This window comes from Clavelina lepadiformis, chromosome 3 (assembly GCF_947623445.1).
Source record: "Clavelina lepadiformis chromosome 3, kaClaLepa1.1, whole genome shotgun sequence".
Taxonomy (NCBI): Eukaryota; Metazoa; Chordata; class Ascidiacea; order Aplousobranchia; family Clavelinidae; genus Clavelina; species Clavelina lepadiformis.
Window position 1 is genome coordinate 21,144,702 of NC_135242.1, and position 22,440 is coordinate 21,167,141.

The window sequence follows — 22,440 nt, forward strand, 5'->3', positions numbered from 1 at the left end:
GTAGTTAAGCCAACTTCATTCATATCTGCTATGTACAAGACTTTTTTAATTATAATATGCTGATTAATATTCTTCAGATCGTGTTAGCAGTTGTTTTTTTAATTAGAAGCGGATCACAAATTTTTGAAGTCTACCAAGTGCCAAATGTTTACATGTAGCATCATATCAAAATTCTGAATTAAACAAATTGTATAAATATCTGAAGCATCTTTAAGTTTTGTGTCATTATGTTACCTAATGCTAGCTATACTGAAACATACAGGCTCCTTATCAAAAAATAGGAATTTTATGCACTGTGTCGACAATTTTTTTTAGTGTAAAATTTTATCACGGTGAAGTCCCTAAATTGATAGCCATTTCTGTAGTATGATTGTGAAGCTGAAATGTATAACAACTAATGCCGCTTGCTGCCATTGTTGCAGTATTTGTTAAATGGTTGCCGTGACCCTTTTATTTCGCTCCTCCGTTAATAATATTTCACTTGTGTCTAGTCTAGATAACCGAATCGAATAATTATCTTTTGTTAAACATGAGCAACAGCAACAGAAAAAAGTCGCTTAGAGTTCAAGGATCGTGGGCAGCGCCGCCCAGACGATCAACTTTACCAAAACATGAATCACAAAGGTAATGATTTCATAAATTTTTCCCAATGACTTTTTGTAGTTGTTTGGACCATGGTTGTGCTCAAGCCTAAGCTCGCATAAAGTGATTGCTTTTTTTTTGTGTGCAATTTTCTGCTTCTAGTACACAGCACCATGGTGGTTATTGCACTTTGCTCTTCAATTATAAGCAGCCTACCTTAATAATTTTACCTTTGTACATTAGATCTGAACAACTTCATGTGATTTAGTGGTATTCTTAAATTATAGCATGCTCTAAGTTTTGGTTGTTTTCTGCAAGATAGGATATGTTTATATATCGGTAGGCTACCGGTACTTAATAAATAGTTTTACTGTGGCTAGCTTAATAAATAACATATATATTATAGCTATATATATTATATAAGTATATATATATATTGGTGTTATGGTTCAGTGTTACAATTCTTTACTGAACTTATTTCATTAGAAAGGTCATAAGGTTAGAGAGAAAACTCAGTATGAATTTACAGTGTGATTAATAATAATTAATTAATCAAATGTTATTCATATTAGACCAACTGATGTACCATCAACACATAAATCAGCATCTATTAGTTGGGCTGGAAAGCAAACTGATACTGTTGTCAACAAATCTTTGTCATTTCAAAATGTACCTCCCCAAGTATGTAATTAATTTGCATGTTCTTGTGATTTTTTTGTCTTCATTTTGTTTTTAAATTGCATGTTTGCAGGATCTTAAAGAGCCCCCAAAGCTTAAATACTTGAGGTAATTTTCTCTAAATGAATGCATTTCAACATAAATAGATTAAAACGTGATTAGGTTATAAATTCGAAAATAAAACACACAACCAAATTGAGACGACAACTTTGCATAACATGTTTTGAATAAACATTACGCAAAACTTCTAAATCTCATTCAAACAAAATTCGTTTTTCAAATTTACATATTTAGGGAAAATGGGGAGCACATTCTTGGATCGACGGACCGTGGTTGTTCAAAGGTCATACTTAACGCAAATTTTATTGCATCTAATGATGCAGACTGGATGTTTGAGACGTTATTAAATGAAATCCAGTGGAAGCAACAGAAAAACTTGAAGTACGGTCCAGATTATAAGGAGCCTCGCCTTACAGAATGGTTTAGTAATCACCCATATCATTATTCTGGGGTTGAACAAGCTTTTAATCCTCATGTAAGTGATCGTATTTGTACAAAAAATTTTTGTGATAGATTTATTGAATCAATAATTCACCTCATTATACTTATCATATTTCTACCATTTTGAAGTACAATACAATATAATGTAATGAAATGTTTATAATATGATGTTCTTTTAATGGTTATAATTGTATTTCTCGAATCATGTATTGATTGCTCTCAATGTTTATCTGGTGCTGGTAGTATTTCTTGTAGATCAGCAATGCTTTTCTACATTAATGAAGTAATTTTCTAAACTTCAGCTGCCCAATTCACTGTGTCAGAAGTATCGAATTACTTATTTCGATTTAGGCGTGTATAATCTCATTCACAACCATATCGTATGAGATAAGCCATATAGCTCTTTTGCTTATTAACATACATGTCTTATTTACCTTGCGAGCTTGATTAGTATGAGCAATTCCACTTGCAATGATTTATAGCACCCCAGTGATGAATGTGCACGTATCTACTGGGCAGCCCACGTCGCCATGTTATAAATAGCACTTGTATTTATAATAAGGTTTCACTAAGACACATGATTGCGGCAATTGATAAAATCAACACTGTAAAATGCTTAAAGATACACTTTATCAAGTTATCAAACATGGAAAAACGTTGGCATGAAACTTATCTTATTTAGAACAAAATGAACATGCTGTTGATAAAAGCAGGTACAATGATGACTGATGATCAAGCGGGCATAGCACAAAACCACTTCCTATTCGTAACAGTTGCACAGTACATGCAATGAAAATTGTAAACAAGGATGGCGTTGTTGTTATTATCTGACTTTTTAGCTTAGTGAAGTTAATAACAGCCATTTGTTACCCGTAGAGGAAGTGTCATTTAATTTTTTCATTAGTGGGATAGGGCTATCATTAATTTTAAACCAAAGCATGACATGAAGTAGAAAAGGTCACATTATCATCTGAAAAATTGCCTGGCAAAGCTTTTACAAATTGCTTAACCCATCACAACTTGCTCCAACTGAAAGGCTACGGTTATTTTTCTCTTAATTGAAACGCTGAATGCGTGCATTAAGCAAGGTTACTTTCAACATAGTTGCGTTTCCGAGTACAGTATGGCGCGCTTGCATAGCTAAGTGGTATGCAATTATAATTCCTGGTAGTCTTCTTCGTCCACCTCTTGAAGTGAATTAAGAGATTCTGACGAGTCGTCTTGCGCAAATCTGAGTTTGTGACGTAGCGAATGCGAGATATTGGCAAGATTCAGCGATTCGTCTATCACTATCCGTTTCACATTGTCGCACCTGCTGAGTAATTTAGGAAAACATATGTCTTTATTTCCCGTCACTGACAGCTCTTCAAGTTCCTTCAACTGCACAATATCCTGGCCAATGGTCTCCAATAAATTGTTGTCCAGGTGTAGATGGGTTAGGTTAATAAGCGAATAAATTGCGCTCGGTACTGTCTCCAACGCACACCCATTTAATGCAAGCTTTTGCAGACTCCAAAAACAACACAAACTGTCGTCAATGGTTATGCCTTTATTGTCGCCCAGCGCCAGGACGATTAATTTAGTTAAGTGTGTTATTTCGTCTGGTATTGCCGACAACCCGCACCCGCCAAGGTCAAGCCAAGTAATATTATTCAGTTTCTTCAAGGGGCTAAAGTCGCCCAAACCGGGGGTGCAACCGAGCCCTAAAACTCGTAGTTTTTGCAGGCTCCCCCATTCGGCCGGAATCGTTTTCAGTCCGCATCGCCACATATTAATCGCTTGTAAATCCGTGAGTTTTCCGAGCGCATCTGCGTTTTCTATTTTCGGGTTGTCATTAAAACTGACCGCTTGTATGTCCCGAAAAGCATAGTATTCTATTTCAGCGATAGCTGCCGGTACATGGTCCAAATCACAGCCATCTAAGTCCAGCGTTTCCAACTTGAGATTGTTCATGTTAGTAAGCTCCCATTCCACAAGCTCGAAATGCTGCAAGAGAGCATGTAAATCCCATTTGTCGATTAGGGCCTCTTGTACTGACATTACCTTTTCATTTTAATCGCCAGCATTATAGCACTGTTTACCAGTCAGGAACACTTAAAAGCTTTCCTAAAATGCAACGGTAGCTTGTAAACTCTTTCTCTCGCACTGTTTTTCTCGTTCAACGAGACCTGTAGATACAGCTTCTGCTCTCGGGTTAATTGTATCGTGACAGCTCCGGAAATGCACGGTTTTCCTGCCTTATAACACAGCCTGGTCACGTGTGACTCCCAGACCGCAAACAGTGCACCGCGTTTGTTCTGTTTACTGCTTATTATGCGTAGGATATTTACCGAGATCGCTTTGGCGCTTTAACGCAGGGCGATTCTATGAAAAAGACCCGTCGCTCTTCCCGTGCCATTTCACGGGCGCTATCTCCTTTTGTCACGATGTAATTTATCGTTATTTATTTTCTGCATCTTATGTGTAGTGGCACCCACTGCTCACCGCTTTGTGCGACCGAATTAACCAGGAATATCGACTTCACTTCAACGCGGTTTTAGCCAATTTTTACAGAGATGGCCACGACAGCGTCGACTGGCACACTGACAGCGAACCAGCCCTTGGAAATTGTCCTCCCATTGCTTCGTTATCTTTTGGCGACACAAGAAACTTTGATCTTCGGGAAATTCCGGCAACGGTAAGCTGACCGCCCGACCATGACATTTAAAATTCGATTTTTTTCACAGGTCAGTAATTGGGTCGTAAACTTTCATGTTCGTTGCGCTCTTGTTTTATACTCGCTACATATTAAATTTGCGTCTGTTTCCGCATCAGGCATCAAGTTGTGTTCAAGCTAGTCTAAGTTTATTGTGATTTGTTTTTTTTAAAAGCCCAGGCTTCCGCTTACTGGCCAAGCTTTGAGGCATAAAAAGCGCCCACAATACTTTGTTGTAGTCTGTAGAGTGTAGACTGTATACCGGCTACTTCCTCGTTATACAAAATTTTCTTCGTGGGTTAATAAGCTCAATCGAGCTCTTTCTTCAATATCACCCTGTACTGATTTCCCGGCTATACTAATATCAGCAATTTAATGATTTGTACCGGTTGTGGATTTCTTTGCGATGTTTATTGCTGTGGTTTGTATATACGTCAGTGCGACTATCCCGCACGGAAATGACCACACACTGCTACATCGCCCCACTATTGATTTACACAAGCACTCACGAATAAGAAGTAATAACATCAAGTATTTGCAGGTGGCGAACGGAGATTTCACGTATAGTCAACAATTTCGAATTCCCTTGAGTCACGGCACCCTTCTTCTCATGCTCGGCGCCACACAGCACGACTGGCAGCATCGGGTGCCGAAGGAGTACCACGACAGGAAGCCACGAATAAACTTAACTTTTCGTACCATGCATCCGTCACGTTAAGCTGTGTCTAAACAAAGGTTGTCGGGTTCATGCGATGGTTCGGTGTCAAACCACGGTATATTAAACGGTTAAACGTACTACAGTCCGTGGCATACTTTGTTTACGTCATGCCCTGGATTGCTGAAATCTAAACGCCGTATTCTGCTTAAAATTACTGTATACAAACAGTCTTCCTCGATAGTCACTGTAACTCAAACCAAGCGTGGTGTAATGGTAACAACGTATATTACACTCCTTTTGAAGGTGAGGCAGCTTAAACTCTTGGTTCTAAAGTCGTTAAACCCAGAGCCTTTAAATTTTATATAGTTCATATTTGGCTTCTGTTACGATGTATTTTGCATGGTGAATACGAACACATTGTGCATTGACTTTTATTGGTTTCTATCAATGTAACCTCTTCAGCCGTTTCATTATCATGGCCCTCATGTCAATAAATCTGCTGGAAAAGGCAGTTTTTCTTGCGAAATGCAAGTCGAGTTTCAAGTTCCGCATTCTATAGCATAAGCGCATAATAATTTACACTGTTAAACCCTGGTGTGATTCTTTGTGGGTATTTTGCCGGTCATTGTCTTATCTTGTGCTAATAGCCATCGTCAGTTTGCAATGAAGTTTTTCGGTTGTATCAAAAGTTCATCAACCAACGATTATGCACGTTGTTGGAAAAGTCTCTGTTCAAAGTTCAAACTTTCACCGATTTCGAAATTTCCGGTCCTGTTACGTCAGAGCGTTTTCAACGACCTCTGTTAGTCGATTTGTATTTTTCCATCGTGTCGCTAATTTGCCGTTAACCCCGTTTTTGAAGTCTAGGTTGTAGGAATGTCCGGAACCTGAATTCTCACGTGAACTCAAAATAAGTATAAAACGAATAAAAACACGCTGCAAAATCTTTCAAACCAAACCTGGCGTGGTCCGCTTTTGTTGCATTTCATTGTTTTCAGATAAAGTTCTTTTCTCTGAGTTTAGTTTCTCTAATAAGCTTATAGTAAGGTGTCATTCCGAGACAGATTAGAAATGTGTTCTTGTGTCCAACCACCCTTAGTTGGCTTTTGCTCTTGCTTTTTGCCTGTTTAGATTGAACTTGATTTACTGATTTACGGTTATGACTTCTCCAGCAACGTCGTTAAGTACAGAATTATGTTTAACTTGGCTGCAACAAGTACCATAGATAAATAAATAATTAGAATAAGCACTTTGTTAGTGTTTGTTTAACACAATTTCTGAAAAACCCAACAACGTATTAATTCATTTCCAGTATTGAGAAAGTAGAACGACACAGGAGAGAATTTACGAATTTATAGAAATGGGAAATATGTTGCAAAATTTTTTCACGGGATAGTTAAGGCGCGGTCAAGTTGAATCCGAAACTTGCTTATGTTAACGCTAGATGTCGTTTACGAGTTAGATTAATCTATAGGTTGCAAATCGTATTTTTTGTGTGGGACTGGAAATGGGAACGTGCAAAACGGTCACTTTCATGTGATAGCCATCCAGAAAAGGTTGGACCTGAACTGTTACATAATAGCTTTGAGATTGCAAAGGATCTAACTGTTGATTGAAGATAATTATACTCTTTGCCTTGGAAAGATGTCAAACCGTAGTATTATACTGAGCCAGAGATCACTGGTAGCATTGCTGAAGGCAGTGGAAAAATAAAAAAATTGTGCCTCTTCACGACGAGAATTGACGTCGGCGCCTGGAAAGTTCTTGCTCGAAACAGCGGACCAAGAACTAATCATGTGAAAACCACTTTGGTTTGTAGCGGAGGTAATCATCGCCTGCCGCTGGTTAGTTACAAGCAAAGAGATATGATCGACACGACACCTCAAAAGCTGTAAGGAACCGTGCGTTGAAGAAGTAAAATATTTTTTGCGGTGTACCGGTCAGAGCTGGAGCTGGTAAGCGGGACGCTACAGGTTTAATAAAGGGAGCAACATGTCAAAGAAAATGCAGTGATATGATGTCATACGACGCAATACCATAACTTTCGCATGATCCCAGTAATGCCGATTTCGATAAATATGCTAAGTTCATGTCAGCGGTCACCATAATCTTGTTTTCATTTTCCCTTGGACCCCCAAATTACTGTAAGCATATAGGCTACCACAGCCGAGCCAAGACCTTGCCATTAAACTTTTAACGTGCAACAATCCTTTGTGGAAACATTATCGGCTCCATCCCGGGCCAGCAAATGTTTTTATAGCGCAACGTCATTACTCATTATTTTTAGATCAATTTATTGTGGAAACCTAATTATTTAAAATGAATCAACAACATTTAAAAAAATAGCTAGTACGGATTACCATAGGGGCTAGTGGGGCATGTTCCCCGGGCCCCACCTTTCTAGCTGCTTAAATTTTGGCATATGGAAAAGACAGGCCACTTAGGCCTACTAAAACATTCATTAAAAACAAAAAGAAAGAAATTTAATATTTTAAAGAACCATGCACACCTCATTACAAGAGATTATACACCATTGCAAATCGTGATACTATAAATCCTAGAGATCTTGGTTTCCATTTCCCGATTTACTTTTCGCCCTCACTCCAAGTCCAGCCAGGTACGTAATCGTTTGTGCCGTAAACTGTTTCCATTTTTGGTTGAAAGTGTAAAAAGTGACGATTTTTGACGCCCTTTCTCGCATACTGTTTAGTTTCAGGAGTTGGAAGGGGTAAATCTTTTAGCTTAGATTATTGCAGATTTTTTTTGAATACGATTTCATTTTACTACCAGCTCGACTGTGTCCAAGTTCATGCTACTAGCGAAAACTACGAATAACCAACCTAGACGATTTTTTTCACAGTGAAATACAAATTTCGAAATAAAGCGACGTTTTAATGAATTCGAGAAGTCTGCTGATTTTACATGGTAACTTGTGTGAAATTGAAAAGCTTTTGAAATTTGCCCCTGAAATTCTGGGTCCAAAGCGAACTTTCGCCATTTTTAACGGTGCATATTAGCCGCTATACCGACCCTTGTTGTTTATTATCGGTTTACCCACAATTAAGGAATATAAAAATACAGTAATATCGCTGTAATAGTCGTATCGGTTGCGGAAACAGGATAACCTATATGAAACGAAAAATCTATGCATCATGACCCATAAAGTGAATCACAGAAGCAACCAGTGCTTGAACGATGAGGAATCATCGCTAAGTTTAAGTCATGCAAATTAGACTTCCTCCAATACAAGGATTAAGCTTACGATTTATTGTCCGTTCTTTTTCCACAACACTGCTTCAATAGCAATTTTCATATTCAAACAGCGATTTCCGTGACGCTTCTAATTTAGTGTGACTTTATGAAGACTCAAGTCCGTACAGATCGCTGTATTGCCAATCGAAGGGACGCTAAACACTAAAAATACGCTAGGGCTCCGGGAATGGAGCCTTTTACTCGCTTTTCAGAAAATAAAAGAAGCAATGGTTATCCTCATTAGTGATTTTGAACCAATAGGCAGGCAAGATTGATGGACTCTTTTTCCACGGTTTGAACCAAAGTTTCTTTCACATTTTGTATGGTTGGTGAGTAAAGTGCTTTACCTGCAGCAGTGTCAGTTCAAAATGCCACCTTTGCGGTTGAAAAGAAAGACAGGACGTTGCACGTGTCAGGACTCCAAGCTTTATCGTTTTACTGAAGCATAGCTTGAGGAAGTGGCAAAACGTTGGTTTGTTTGAGGATTCCACTCCCATGTTTGCTGGCCTTTTCTGTGTGCATTCAAGTGTGAGATTTTCGCGTTTGTCTGAAATCTTATCGGTCCAATGGTCGTGGCGGATTTGTGCGACAAACAATTTACCTTAACAATTATATAGGCGTGTGTGCAGTTGCGCTTGCCTTATAACAAACATTTTTCGAAACTGCCATTTCCCTTTCAAGTTGCGTTTGAAGGCAGAGGTGAAATAACTTACGGCCAAAGTGCAAACAAATACTGTAGTTAAATTTAGGTTTACAAGTAGGCCTACGTTTAAAGTTATGGTTAATTGTTGTATTGCAGTTTATAAAATTGAGAGTGTATATTTCACTGTAAATAGTTCACGCAACGTGTTGTTAAAGATAGGCGGTGCATGAGGTTAGGAGGACTGGTATGCAAAAAGTTGATCTTAGCTATAATTTAAGATTTTATTGGAGTTAAATTGGATTAGAAGGAAGGTTTAGGTTACTATTTTATAACATTTTACTTAATAGACTGACAAGAAATTATGAAAAACAGCTTTCAACGCACCATTTTTTCTGGTGAAAAAGTGGCAGCCTTTCAATTTTGGTATAGACCTGTAACAATAAATCGACCTCAGGAAACATTGCTTGACCTCAGACTAAAATACCCTATAGCAGGGGTGGGCAAATTTGTTCAATGAAAGAGTCACTTGCGGAAAAATATAAACACCAGCGAGCCGCAAAATCAGTAATGATTGTCAATTTGGTTATTATACTATTAGTAGTCATTTTGGGATATTACTTTTTAACTAAAAGACCCATAAAAACATGTTGGTGAGGTGCATTTTGACAACCTTTGCCATAGAGTATAGAATCTATACCTGAAAACAATGTCGGAATCGATGTCTAGTGTTACGTCATAAACGAAATGCTGGCCTAAATAAAGAAAAACTACACAGAAACTTTCATAAACGGTACTCTTGGTAGCCTTTACATTTTTTGGAATTTTACGATTCGACTAGAAGAGCCACAAAAAACATGCCGGAGAGCCGCATGCGGCTCGCGAGCCGCAGTTTGCCCACGTCTGCCCTATAGAATATTGACCAACATAATTGTCTTCAGAATTAGCCTTATAGGTTTTTAAGCAAATCAGTTTGTTTTTGATGGGACTTTTTAAATTACTTTTGAAAAGAATTTAAACGGTTTACAGCTGTAATGGACAAAATTTTGTGGATTTGCAGTATCTTGACTTTATTCATCACGTGTGAAGGAAAAGCGTGGACAGGTTGGTACAGCTGTAGGGTATGTGTATGCGTGATGTAAATATGATATCCAAGGGTACAACGATGGAGTATTCCTACGTACACACTTTGCAAACATTTGCCTGTAGCTTAACTTAACTCCACATAACTTTTGTGGATAACTAATTGTATACAGCGCTCGCGCTAATTGTATTCAAAACAACAATGAAACAACTAAAATTTTGCATATATTCACCAATACACGGATGCCCAAGGTATATTTTCGAACGCTGGAAGCGGTCAAGCGTGGTAGGGATATTGTTAAAATATCACCATGATAGGTTCGTTTGGTCGCCACCATAATAACATAAGCTGTTATGTAATATAGTGAATAGGCCTATATTATGTGCATATTTTGAATAATGGAAAATCATAATCCCTAAACATAATAATCCATAATCATAGTCATAGGCATAATCCCTAAACTTTTGCAACTCACCATTTAGTTGCTTTCCGCTATAGGCGTTGAACAAAAGCAATGTATTAATCTAACGCGGTGGAACAGAAGGTAACCTAAATTTGTCACACGGGATTCATCATGGTTTCCGGAAGGAAAACACAGGCAATTTATACAACTATAAAGGTTTGATAGGCGGTTACATTGGAGCCTATACGCCACAAACCGGAGAAATGTTGACATCTATTTTTCAAAGCGAGTAATGGGGAAGTCCTAACTTTGTTTTTGAAATCTCGCAAACAGATTAATAGCAATATAGGAAGTTATCAACTGACATCACAAGTCACACTATGCATTGCACTTTACAAATTGTGATAAATCTTATGAAAGGTAATTTTTCCACACAATAAAAATAAGTTTTTTGCTAAGATGAAGAAGAAACTCCGGAATACTGGCAAAATCTTGCAAAGGAAGAGCTACTGGCGGCCATGAAAGTTGAAGAACCGAACAAGAAAAAAGCAAAAAACGTCATTCTCTTTTTAGGTAACTTCCTTATATTTTCCGATAGATGTTATTCAAGAAAATCTCATTAGCCTGTAATTCACACAATATTCAAATACTTCCCGATTTTATTCCGTTAATGAAGAAACATTTTTTAAATTTCTCCGAAGGCGACGGGATGAGTGTAGCGACCATAACAGCGGGAAGAATAATGAAAGGTCAGCTACAGGACAAGAGTGGCGAGGAAACAGTTCTCGCGATGGATAAATTTCATCACGCCGGTCTATCAAAGGTCAGTTAGTTAGCACTTCAAAAGTTTTGGGCGACCTAACCCTGAAGATAACAAAAGGCTTGTGGCTGTTTTACGTCTTGCTCAGTTCGATTGATTCGTCTTCTTTCTTGTTTCAATATTTCTCAGTTCTTAATTACGCTACGCCATTTTACCGGCTGTTAAATGTACATTAACCGCTTGTGAGTATACCTTCCTACAGAACAAAATTAATGGGATCATCTTCGCGGTAAACAGCAGTAGGTGGTCCAAATGATAAGCTTGTTTGTTTTACATTAAGCTCAACGAAAATGGCGAACGAAATGAAAACAACTGTAATTTATAATTAATATGAGCTCACCGAGCAGCCTATATACCACAAGGCTGTGTTAATTCTATGTGCAAAGACCTGTTTCATATTTAAATAAAGTTATCCATCAGCCAAAGACACATAAAATAAAAATAATAAAATCTGGCCACCAAATTATAGACCTTCTACTTTTTGTAAAAAGCCATTACATTTCGATGCATTTATACGATGACGCAAAACAAAAACTTGTTGAAATTCGGTTGCCCTATGACATGGCCATTTCACAGACCTACTCAGTGGACAGACAAGTAGCGGACTCAGCGAGCACCGCTACTGCTTACCTATGTGGAGTTAAGGCGATGTTTTACACGCTCGGACTGTCTGGTCAAGCTAGGAAGGACGTTTGTGGGAGTGAAAAAGGGAACCAAGTAAAGTCGGTGCTTGTAGACGCCTACGAGGATGGTGAGTCTTTTTTCTCTGTGTCTAAACTCTAAACGTTTAGTTTTCTCTACAACTTTTGGTCTTTACAGTATATTGGCTTGTAATGTAAGCTGACACTTGTTTCTTTGAGCCACCGACATTACGTGTAACGTCGTTGACTTTTACATTGATAACGTTGAAGCGATTGAGTTAGAACGAAATTGAAAAGTAACAAATTTAAAGTCTTTACATCGCTTTCACAGGAAAAGCGACGGGAATCGTGACCACAACCAGAATCAACCACGCAACCCCAGCAGGTGCCTACGCACATACAGCAAGTCGGAAGTGGTATGGGGATGCTCAGCTCTCTGAGGATGCTCGTAAAAACGGTTGCAGAGACATCGCTCAACAGTTTTTTGACAGTTCGCACATGATTACGGTATGATCTAGCCTGTTGTTGTAACATACCTCTTGTTACGTCATGCGCGTGGTGTTCCCTGAGTGATACGTAAACGCCATGTGTGGGGCCTTGATGACGCATGTAGTAATCGCCCTTCGGATGACTGCGCCTTTTGTTTTTCTTTTCGATCTGTTTAATTTCAAAGGAACCGACCAACTGAACCGCTTTAACTTTATTGTCGGTACATTGCACAAACAAAATATGAATAGCTTAAAAACATATATCGATGTTTCTATAAATTCTAATTACAGAATTTATCATTCAACAAAAATAGCTTATGTAAACGATCAATTTTTTTTTTCTAATGTGAAGTTTTACTATCAATCGTTGTTATAGCGAATTTCAACCGTTCCTTAAAGTAAGTTGATTGCACAAACATCCTTCAACAGTTCAAAAATTGTGGAAAATAATGTAGGCCTATTTATTTCTATTTTTAGGTTGCTATGGGGGGAGGGAGAAAGTATTTTCAACCCAATACAACCTTTGACCCCGAGTATTCGACAGAGGCCAATACGCGTTTGGACGGGCAGGATTTGATTAGCAAATGGGAACAGAAACAGGTGGAAAACGGTCAAAACGCGAAATACATTTGGAACAAGGAACAATTCGATTTAGTTAATCCGGAAAAAACGGACCGTCTTCTGGGTAAATGCAAACCCATTTATTTATCCAAATCCTAAAATTTTGCAGCGGATACAGTATGTTTATCTTCCTGCAGCTAAATTACTTGTTGTACGCTTTTGGATATTGCTCAAACTTGCCATATTTTTTGCGTATAATTACTAGGTTTGTTCCAACCATCCGACATGCAATATGAAGCGGAAAGAGAATCGGACGAGGCCGGCGAACCCTCTCTTGCTGAAATGACTCAAAAATCGATCGAAATCTTACGCAAGAATTCAAATGGATATTTTTTACTTGTGGAAGGTGGCAGAATTGGTAAGTAGGCTATAATGTATCAGCAGTCAATGCAAAACAACTAAAGATAAACAAACTAAAACAAAAATCACAACTTTAATTCTAACTTCAAGTTCTAATTCTATTCAAATTTAAGTTAATATTAATTTTGAGCTCAAACCAAAAATTTGGTTCATTTAAATTTTAAATAGATCATGGTCACCACGGAAACCACGTTTACAAAGCATTGCGTGATACAGTCGCGTTTGATGACGCAATCGAAAAAGCCGTTCAAATGACGTCAGACGACGATACACTGATCATAGTGACGGCGGACCACAGTCACACTTTCAACCTTGGGGGATACACCGATCGTGGAACTCCGATCTGGGGTAGGATTATTCAGATGGAGTGTATTTTGTTCAACGTAAATTTGGATTGATACTTTCATTATAAGGGAAACGGTGAAAGAAAGGGATATATACGAACTGTTTGCATGATCTAATTTAGCATTGATAATAATCTTTCAAAATATAGAAACGAAGCGTTTGCTACCATTGTTTTCTAATAGTTTTGCTATTTTATTCTTACTCAAAGTGAAAAGCGGATTTTCTTTTCAGGTCTCGTTCAGTGGAATGGCGAAGTTCAATTAGCCCACGATGGCAAACCCTACACCTCTGTCAGTTACGGCAACGGAGAAGGTTACCAAGGAACGAGAACGTATGACGAGATGGGTCCTCATCACAGAGAGAACCTTACCGGAGTTGCCACCGGTAATGTAAACCAATTATACGCATTTCTTGTGCGAGTTTGTATAAGTCAAAATAGCAAGCAAACTTGTTCGACATTGGGTTTGCAAGCCAACTATAACCTTACTCTCTCTTAGTTTGATAAAAAAAGCACTTCATTGGTTGAAGTTTATAACTTTGTACGACAAAGTTTTGCGTTTTTGCAGGAAACAATTCTCGATTCCTTTTCTACTTTCCTCGGTTCAGTAGTTTAACTTCTATTGATTGTTGAATCATAGGTGACCTTAACTACCGTCATCAGACGTCAGTTCCCCTGAAATCAGAATCGCACGGTGGTGATGACGTGATAATTCTAGCCCGTGGTCCGATGTCTCATCTCTTTCATGGTGTCCATCAACAGAGCTACATTGCATATGCAATGAGGTGAACGTTCCCATAGTCTCTTTGGTTGTACGCAAACTGCGATTTGATATATGTCTAAACAGCATCGAGTGGAAAGGTGTAAATAGTTAGTATGTTGCATAATCCAAACTAACACTCAGTGGTACACGGTATAGATCCATATACAGAAGACATTTCTAAACAGTTGGATTCCAGATGACAACACGGTATTACCGTTAGCTTAATTGCGGCCCAATTAGGGCTTTTAGTTGTGACGTATGCCCAGTAATGACAACTATTCTCTATAACATAATAAGTAGCTAACAGTTGTCCAAAACACTCTTGCCTGTGGAAATTGACCAAAACAAATCGATGTTATCCTAAAACGTTTTGTCATGATCTGCTTTGTGCTTAAGTATTGCATAATCTAAAGTTATTTTTACTTTATAATCTTACGGACTTAATCATGTGTTACAAGCTGTTGAACGAGCTGCCATCATTAAAGAAAGACGTCACTGTTGGCGCAGTAAATTATTTTGGTTAAACATACCTGGTCTCATATAACTGCGGTACGATTGAAAGAGTTTATGTTCGTTTTCAGATATGCCGCTTGCATTGGATCTGACCGCGGCCACTGTGAAGAAAATCCCGATAAATCAGACAAACGTATCCCGATGTATCAGACAAACAACTTCCTGGGCATGGATTTGGATCGAGCGCAAACATCGACCGCCTTAAACGTTCAATTCGCGTTACTCATCATTCTTTTTACTTGTGTCATCATCATGGGCATTCTCTTGCACAAGAAGAACAGCAGACGTGGTTACGTTGCACAGCAGCAGTGTGAAGATGGCCGCCAGCTCTAGCAGCCTATTTTCGGCGTTTTAAGTAAACTAAATATTTCTGCTAGCTACCTGTTGCACCGATCGGAGACGCAACATCCAACCGAATAAAAGCATACGTTCGATTTCCGTTCAATCACTTAATTCTGTTTCTCGCATTTCTTGTCACAATGAAATTACCGTTGCTTCTTGCTTGTACGTAACTTATAGGGCAAAAGTTCCGAAACTGTGTGTATAATTCGTCTGCAGATTTAGATAATGCTTTCAAGGGATCCTTGACCAGAAAAACAGCAATAATAACGATTACCCGACGTTGTGGTTTGCTTTGGTCGCAACTATGACTAACATCATAAAATCTTCTGGTTATGTGATGCAACCGACTCACTTGAATCATTGCACAGTTTTACAGTTTATTGAGTAATCTTACTTCACGGTAAATAACCTTATTGCAAAAACTCATTTCCTTTTCCCAAATAAGGTATGGGTTCGCTCCAGTTTTCTCATCTTCTATCTTAATTATGAATCCTTGCAAAACGCTTGTAACAACTCGTGTTCGTATACCTATACATGTTTATTTGACGAACTGCCTTTTCCTCGTTTTGACAAACTCCAAGATTTGCAACATTGTTCATTGATATTCGATTTCGTGACAATAATCGCTTTTGTATAGAATTTTTGCATTTAATGGCTTTTTGTGTTTGCATTATCTTGTAACCAGGATAAAAACACCTCTTGCGCTGATGCAATAGCGTAATCAGTTTTTAACAACCCACTTCGCATTTAATCTATAAGGGTGATGACGTACTTCTTTCATGTACTAGTTAGATAGCAGTCACGTGTTACTGTTGTCTTCTTTCGTCAAATCTGGTTGTATATGAAGCTCTCACTTTGGCCGAGATAGGATATCTGAGTTAGTGAGCAATAGGCTATGGTGCTTTGTCGTCGCAGACTTTATTGGCGAGTGAGTTAGCGCCGCCATGTGGTGATCGTTGACCGCTAAAGTTATCATTGGCAGTTTAATGTGACTGCAAGTTGTGTATATGATACTTGTAATTCTTGTAAGTGGCGACCTGAGTATTAGATTAGCCTATCAATTGATATTTAAAAAGAATTTCAGAACGTGACACGCACTAGCGGTTCAAGAATAAGCTAGAATGTTATCTGTTTCTTTGTTAATGAGAATCAACGTAAATCAAAGTGTCTATTTGCTTAACTCCTGGTATGCTAACCAACACTTCATCTACGTACAAGTTCCTTCTACCGTTTCATTCTTGTATTAGCCATCCGTTTGCTTGAGTTTGTTGCAATGTAATTTTATTCTGGCTACAAAACGTAAGCCTCGGACCAAGAGAAGAGTTAATTTTGCTGAACAAACATGCCGTTTGATAAATGCAGTCTAAACTCGATATTTTCTCAAAATGCAAGTCATGAGTTTATGTTATGTTTATCGCTATGCGTGAGTTTTAAACGTAAAATAAGAAGGAACCTACCATCCTATGTTAGCAAACAGAATTAGGCAAAGCAATAACACCAACATAGTTATTCCATGTAGGCCTATACCATTTTAATACTAATTTCACGAAAAGCCCAAAACGAAAACACCAAATCGATCAAAAAATACGCTGGTTCTGTAGCAAGAACCCGAAAACGTAAAGGCTACGTACCGTTCCTTGCATTGTTGCAGAATTGAGTATGTAAAAGCTTTTTTAGTCCAAAGATAAAACCACAGCATTTATTTGGGCAATATAGTGCTTTTTGGTATCAGATAAATTAGTTTTCTTATATATTTTCTCTATTTGAAAATGCTTAAATAAATAAATACGCGATACAACTTACGATGTGTGTGGGTTACCATTTCGTTAACTTCATATTTCTTATCCTACAAATTAACGCTCTCCTACAGTGACACAGAGTGAAGAAAATTTATTCTAGACCTTAATGTTGACATTCTGTAGATAATTAATCTGATATTTCCTTAGCTACGTTTTGACTTTTGACGTACCGGTAAGGTAGAAATATGGTTTGGCAAAGGCAGTCCACTACAGACAAGCATACAATTTGTATAATAGAAATAGCGTTTATAAAATGCGAACAATAGAAGTAGTTAGTCTTATAACAGGCTGCATCGAAGTAGTACTGTTTTCCGGAATTATCTACGGCTGGCCAGCTTATGTACACGTTTTGAAAGAAGAAGGGTATTTTGGAGAAAACTGCATCATTACGAGTTTAGCAACAGCTAATACCTCTCCGACCAATATTACATCAGTTGCTGGTATGTTTACTACATTGCATTCAAACGAAATGGCACTTGCAAACGTTCTTCACTCGTTTTGCGAGGACCAAGAAAAAAAGCTGAACTTGGCTTTTACCCTTGCACTGTCGGTGTTTTACGTGACTGTGTATTTCTCTGGATACATTTTTGACAAGTTTGGAACTTGGGTGATTCGCATTCTTGCTGGTGTACTTTTGCTTGCTATCTCCTCCTCAGTATTGGCAATCCTGATCTATCCTGCTTCAATTTGTATAGCCATAGCTGGGAATTTATTACTCATCTCCAATATTCAGCTTGCTTATTTGTCTGTGAAGTACAGATTTTTTATCATCGCCATCATAAATGGACTGTTCAACTGTTGTTTTTGCTTTAATAAAATACTTGTACAATAAGGGGGTTAGCCCACAGCTTATTTTAAAAAGCTTATGCTTCTCTACTTGTATAATTCATATTCGCACATTTTTTTTGATGCCCCGAAAAAAGTTGTCCCCTATCAAAGAAAGTACAGAAGCTGACATGGGTAATCGCATCTTAGGACATGCATGTTTTGTCGGGTGCAGCATGACCGACGTTAACGAGGTCCTGAATCTTGATGAAAGCAATTTAAATATTATATCACATAATTCTAATCAACATACACAACAATCCAAATCTTTCAGATCTTGCATGAAATCAGTATTATTTTGGACAAATACAATGCAGTTTAGTGCTTTGGCTCTAATTGATGCCATTTTTCTTGGAACGTTACAAGCTTGGCTGGAAAACTTTGTAGTTGCAAAAGAGTTAGAATTCATGCATGTGTTTTCAATTTTGCTTGTGACAGGTGGTTTAATCACTGCTATACCAGGCCTCATGACTGACGCGTTACGAAACCACTTTGAAAAGCACAACTTAAGCCAAAAAATTGCATCAGTAAAAGCTCTTTGGTTACGAAAACAATCCCAATCTTGCCTTTACAATACTTCACCTTATCTGCATATATTGTATTTCGATCATTTTTGTATAGTGGCAATTGGGGTTTTATTGCAACTGCTTTTCCAGCTGAATATTATGGAAAACTGTTTGGGCTGGAATGTTTTGTGGAATGTTTTATAATATAATACGAACGTTCGGCTGTCAGAAAGGTTAGAGAATTCTAACCGCACGCAACAATAGAGTCAGATACTAATGTAGTAGGTTAACTAAGTCAATAACGTAACGTAAGCTAAGACCGATAAACTCTGTATCTGCATCTGTCGGCATCAACCTCTACATCCTAAAACGACCCCAACCTCTACAGGTTTAGTACAGCTTTTACAGTATCCTCTTCTGAATTTGTCACTATCCACAATGCAAGGTGATTTTACTGTCGCAAATATTTCGCTGGCAATTTTGGCGCTTGCTACATTAATTCATCCTTACGCAATATTTCGAAAAGGAACTGGAGTAAACAGATTTCATGCTGAATATGAAGATGCAAAATAATTATCAATAAAATACTTTTGACTCTGTACAAAGCAGCCAGTAAAGACTTAACAACATGCTCAAAGAAAGTTGTTATTCGAGGTTGATTTAAGCTTAAAGTTTAGTGCACAAATTTTAAAAATGGTTTGGCTAACCTGGCTCGGCACTATTCTTATTCGACTGTATGTATGCCACCGTTTCCGTACAAGGGCGTCCAACATTTTTCTTTCATCTCTCTATTATTGCAGAGACTACTGCAGAAGATTATTGTCTTTTATATTCCAGGGCGACTTTGAATGGAGTAAACGTAGTAAGAACTGATAGCTGACCTCAATGGGAAAATAACTCCAGCGAAATTTTATAAAAAATTGCCAGTCTAGCAAACAGTTATGACAATATGGTTCAAAACAATGAAAACGCAGAATGCAAAAGCACGTTTTTGCTACATTGTCTTAATCAAAACTGCATTCATATAAAAAGCATGATTTAAACAAACAAATCTAGGTGCACAAAACAGAGTTAAATGGTCAAAGAAAACATATTTAACATCAAGAGAAACAAACCTTCAACGTGTCAAAATTTCTTTTTCCTTGCCCTTGTATAGTGAATCCGCAAGTAAACAGTAATGATCTGAATAGATTTTAATCTGCTGTTTAATCACATCCGATGTGTCTTTACTTGTGTGCTTTTCTTGAACAAGCGCATGCTCAACTTCTTTCACAATTTTGTGAATTTCAAGTTTACATTGTCCACATCTTTGCTTGGCATTCTTAGCCACAGCAGTTTTATGTTCTCCTGTTGCTCGGGGTATTGGAATTTTAATTAATGTACCAGTAATACTAGGATTGTAACTTAGTTTATCTCCACGAAGAGCATGATCTACAGTTTTTATATACTCCGGAAAGCTTGATAGGTCTACTGTTATTGTGTGAGGTGGCTGTTTTGTGATCTGGGCTAGTTCGCTTAAAGCATATTCTTCACCTTCAACACTTATTTGTAAGTTTTCAAACTTCTTCAAGTCTGCACCAACCCTAAAGTCTTTAGAAAAATCCTCCTGAAGCTGGTGAAGACATTCTTTCATATTATTTTGTATTGCAATTAAATCTACCACATCTTCCACATCAGTTGGTCGAACAATTTCTTGGATTTTAGTGGAATGTTGAGACTTCTTTTTCCGTAAAATGATACCAGTGCTTATGGAGCATATCTGTATTTGGTAGACACCTGCTTTGTTTAGATTTTTCAGTAAATTTGGTATTACAATCAGTTTCATATCCCCCACCATAAACAAAGGTCTAATTCTTGTAAAAATACACGTGGTAGATATCAAGTTTGGAATTATTTGTGTTCCATTGTACAAGCTCTTGATTGGTTGACTAATTTTAGAGCACATAAAACGAGCCATTGTTGGTTCATCAGAGCAAACATCAATAAAACCTGAGATGACACACTAAGTCTGGTTCACAAACACGGAAACACAAAAAGAATTAAAATGGTGTGATTACCAATAATTTTAAAGGTAGCAGTTACATATGATAGAAATTAATAAAAAATAAATCAACTGTTTCAGATGTAATCAATTGAGCTATACGTTTATTTAAAAATTAATTTGTTAGATAAGTACTAAAATATTATATAGGTATAAAGTGACCATTTCACTGAAGTAACTTATGTGGCCCAATGTTAAAAACAGGTGGTAAGGTTAAGAGAAGGCATATGGCAGTTTTCGGCAAGAAATCGTGTGTGCAAAGACAAAAATTTTGCCACGTTTCACATTAGTTACGCCAAAGATCATTAGTGTGACCTAAAGTCAAGCGAAATAAACTCGGCATGGCACTGATAAAATTACGTTTTAGTACAACCGTGTTGAAACCATGGGCTATGGCGACAGCAAATTTACTTTGCTCTTGCATTTTTCTCTTGTTTAGGTGAAAAAGAACACAGTGTCTCATTTTTTTTTGGTTGGCACAACATCATTAGCATATTGGTATTGTACGCTAAACTAGGGTTGTAACAAATACATTTTGAGTTGTGACTCAATGCAAGTTAAGCTGTTTCTCGAGAAAATTCAAGTCAGTTTCAAATGTGATTTGAACCAAGTCATATTAGTCGATGTCTTGAACTTCTGAAGTCATACTACATGCGTCACTTTAAATCAGTTACTATAATGTCAATATCATAGATGTCTAAAAATTAGTCTGGTTGATACTTTATAAAGGAAGTTATAATTTTTTAGAAAGTTAACCGTTTTTGTTGCCTAAACTTGTCTTTCTTGCCGATACAGTTGTCATAACGTGATCCCAGTCATGTTCGACTTTGATTCGAGTCATTACAACACTGTGCCAAACTACCCTTCGCCGTAAGCATCGCACTAAATGCACGCTGGGTCTCACATACAGATATAGAAGTAGGACTATAGGTTAACACGAAGTAAGCTGTAGAGATATGTCAAATAGGAAAATACCGAAACTTACGCCAGCCACGTTTGGATTAGTACATAGCTTTAAGGTTGATTTAATATCTATAGTATATTTCTGAAAGCCCTGTTCAATATTATATAAATTAGAAACATCTATGCGCAACTGGCAAAAATAGTGCCATAGCCACACGCACGTAGCGGTAAATGCTAATTGCAACTTGTGCAGTGCACTGGATCGCCCCCTCACGGATACTTCTTGTTCTGATTGTTTTAATGTAGTAATACTTTGCTCAATACTTTACTTAACTACAAAACAAAACATCGAAGCTATTTCATACAATATTTTAGTCATGTTTTAACCTGTTTACTGTTAATATTATGACAATGCCAATTACAATTTTTTAAATCTTTACTTAAGACAAAGTGGGGAATTCCCTGTAAGAAATTCAATTTACTCAGTCTACATTTTTCGTGATTTGGTAAAGGTGTTCAACATTTTTTAGGTTCCGTGCAGCATTTCCGCCGTTTTAATGTTGTGTCGGTAATTTTCCCTGTGAACATAGTGATCGTTGTTGTAACTAATGCTTTCAATAGAAATGGATTTGCTATCCATTATCATAATTAGGCCTGTTGTTTTTGATAGTTTGTGCCACATCACATAGCCTAACCAGTGTGTCCAGTTAGAAGTAAATTTTAAGGCTGCCACTGTTTCACCATAAAACGTCGTGTATTCAAAGCTACTTTTCACAGTTTCTTCTTAACCTAAACCTACCTTCTGATCTAAATCTAACTTCAATAAAACCTTAAATGGCTAGAATCCACATTTATTTTCCTAACCTAACCGCCTATCTTTAACAACAGGCTGCGTGACCTACATATGGTAAAATAGTCACTTGGAAATGTTTATTTTTTTGCAGTTTTTATGCTACTGCTTTTTTTTAAATTGTACATTTTG

At 37.5% G+C, this 22,440-nt stretch overlaps 4 protein-coding genes across 6 annotated transcripts; 3 read left to right on the forward strand and 1 right to left on the reverse strand.

Moving 5' to 3' along the window:
- The first annotated feature begins 405 nt into the window (after nt 1-405).
- Nucleotides 406-6,345, forward strand: LOC143449969 (alpha-ketoglutarate-dependent dioxygenase alkB homolog 3-like). 3 transcript variants are annotated; one of them, XM_076950327.1, is made up of 6 exons: nt 406-624; nt 1,155-1,263; nt 1,334-1,368; nt 1,555-1,795; nt 4,229-4,438; nt 4,998-6,342. In XM_076950327.1, exons 1-6 carry the CDS (start codon nt 530-532, stop codon nt 5,172-5,174), a joined length of 867 nt encoding a protein of 288 aa, XP_076806442.1. In that variant the 5' UTR covers nt 406-529; the 3' UTR covers nt 5,175-6,342. The 3 variants fall into 3 exon arrangements, with proteins under 3 accessions (XP_076806442.1, XP_076806445.1, XP_076806443.1); XM_076950328.1 differs by lacking the exon at nt 406-624 and adding an exon at nt 824-921 and having other exon boundaries at nt 4,998-6,344; XM_076950330.1 differs by lacking the exon at nt 1,334-1,368 and having other exon boundaries at nt 467-624; nt 4,998-6,345.
- A 3,141-nt stretch (nt 6,346-9,486) lies between these two features.
- On the forward strand, nt 9,487-15,469 carry LOC143450251 (alkaline phosphatase-like). Its single transcript, XM_076950711.1, has 11 exons — nt 9,487-10,110; nt 10,953-11,066; nt 11,195-11,316; nt 11,890-12,064; nt 12,286-12,461; nt 12,920-13,127; nt 13,269-13,421; nt 13,592-13,771; nt 14,000-14,152; nt 14,407-14,551; nt 15,111-15,469. Exons 1-11 carry the CDS (start codon nt 10,041-10,043, stop codon nt 15,373-15,375), a joined length of 1,761 nt encoding a protein of 586 aa, XP_076806826.1. The 5' UTR covers nt 9,487-10,040; the 3' UTR covers nt 15,376-15,469.
- Nucleotides 15,470-17,348: 1,879 nt separating this feature from the next.
- LOC143449852 (equilibrative nucleobase transporter 1-like) lies at nt 17,349-19,285 on the forward strand. The gene is made up of 3 exons (XM_076950179.1): nt 17,349-17,980; nt 18,509-18,709; nt 18,903-19,285. Exons 1-3 carry the CDS (start codon nt 17,437-17,439, stop codon nt 19,085-19,087), a joined length of 930 nt encoding a protein of 309 aa, XP_076806294.1. The 5' UTR covers nt 17,349-17,436; the 3' UTR covers nt 19,088-19,285.
- A 56-nt stretch (nt 19,286-19,341) lies between these two features.
- Nucleotides 19,342-21,617, reverse strand: LOC143449116 (ribosome-recycling factor-like). The gene has a single exon (XM_076949192.1). It carries the CDS (start codon nt 20,469-20,471, stop codon nt 19,632-19,634), a length of 840 nt encoding a protein of 279 aa, XP_076805307.1. The 5' UTR covers nt 20,472-21,617; the 3' UTR covers nt 19,342-19,631.
- Nucleotides 21,618-22,440: the final 823 nt, after the last annotated feature.

Coding starts and splice junctions, on each gene's coding strand:
- LOC143449969 (XM_076950327.1), top strand. CDS start 530: ATGAGCAACAGCAACAGAAAAAAGTCGCTTAGAGTTCAAGGATCGTGG. Junction 625..1,154: donor CCAAAACATGAATCACAAAG/GTAATGATTTCA, acceptor TATTCATATTAG/ACCAACTGATGTACCATCAA. Junction 1,796..4,228: donor AACAAGCTTTTAATCCTCAT/GTAAGTGATCGT, acceptor TCTTATGTGTAG/TGGCACCCACTGCTCACCGC.
- LOC143449116 (XM_076949192.1), bottom strand. CDS start 20,471: ATGGCTCGTTTTATGTGCTCTAAAATTAGTCAACCAATCAAGAGCTTG.
- LOC143449852 (XM_076950179.1), top strand. CDS start 17,437: ATGCGAACAATAGAAGTAGTTAGTCTTATAACAGGCTGCATCGAAGTA. Junction 17,981..18,508: donor CATAAATGGACTGTTCAACT/GTTGTTTTTGCT, acceptor CACTTTGAAAAG/CACAACTTAAGCCAAAAAAT. Junction 18,710..18,902: donor GCTGGAATGTTTTGTGGAAT/GTTTTATAATAT, acceptor CAACCTCTACAG/GTTTAGTACAGCTTTTACAG.
- LOC143450251 (XM_076950711.1), top strand. CDS start 10,041: ATGGACAAAATTTTGTGGATTTGCAGTATCTTGACTTTATTCATCACG. Junction 11,067..11,194: donor AAACGTCATTCTCTTTTTAG/GTAACTTCCTTA, acceptor ATTTCTCCGAAG/GCGACGGGATGAGTGTAGCG. Junction 11,317..11,889: donor ATCACGCCGGTCTATCAAAG/GTCAGTTAGTTA, acceptor GCCATTTCACAG/ACCTACTCAGTGGACAGACA.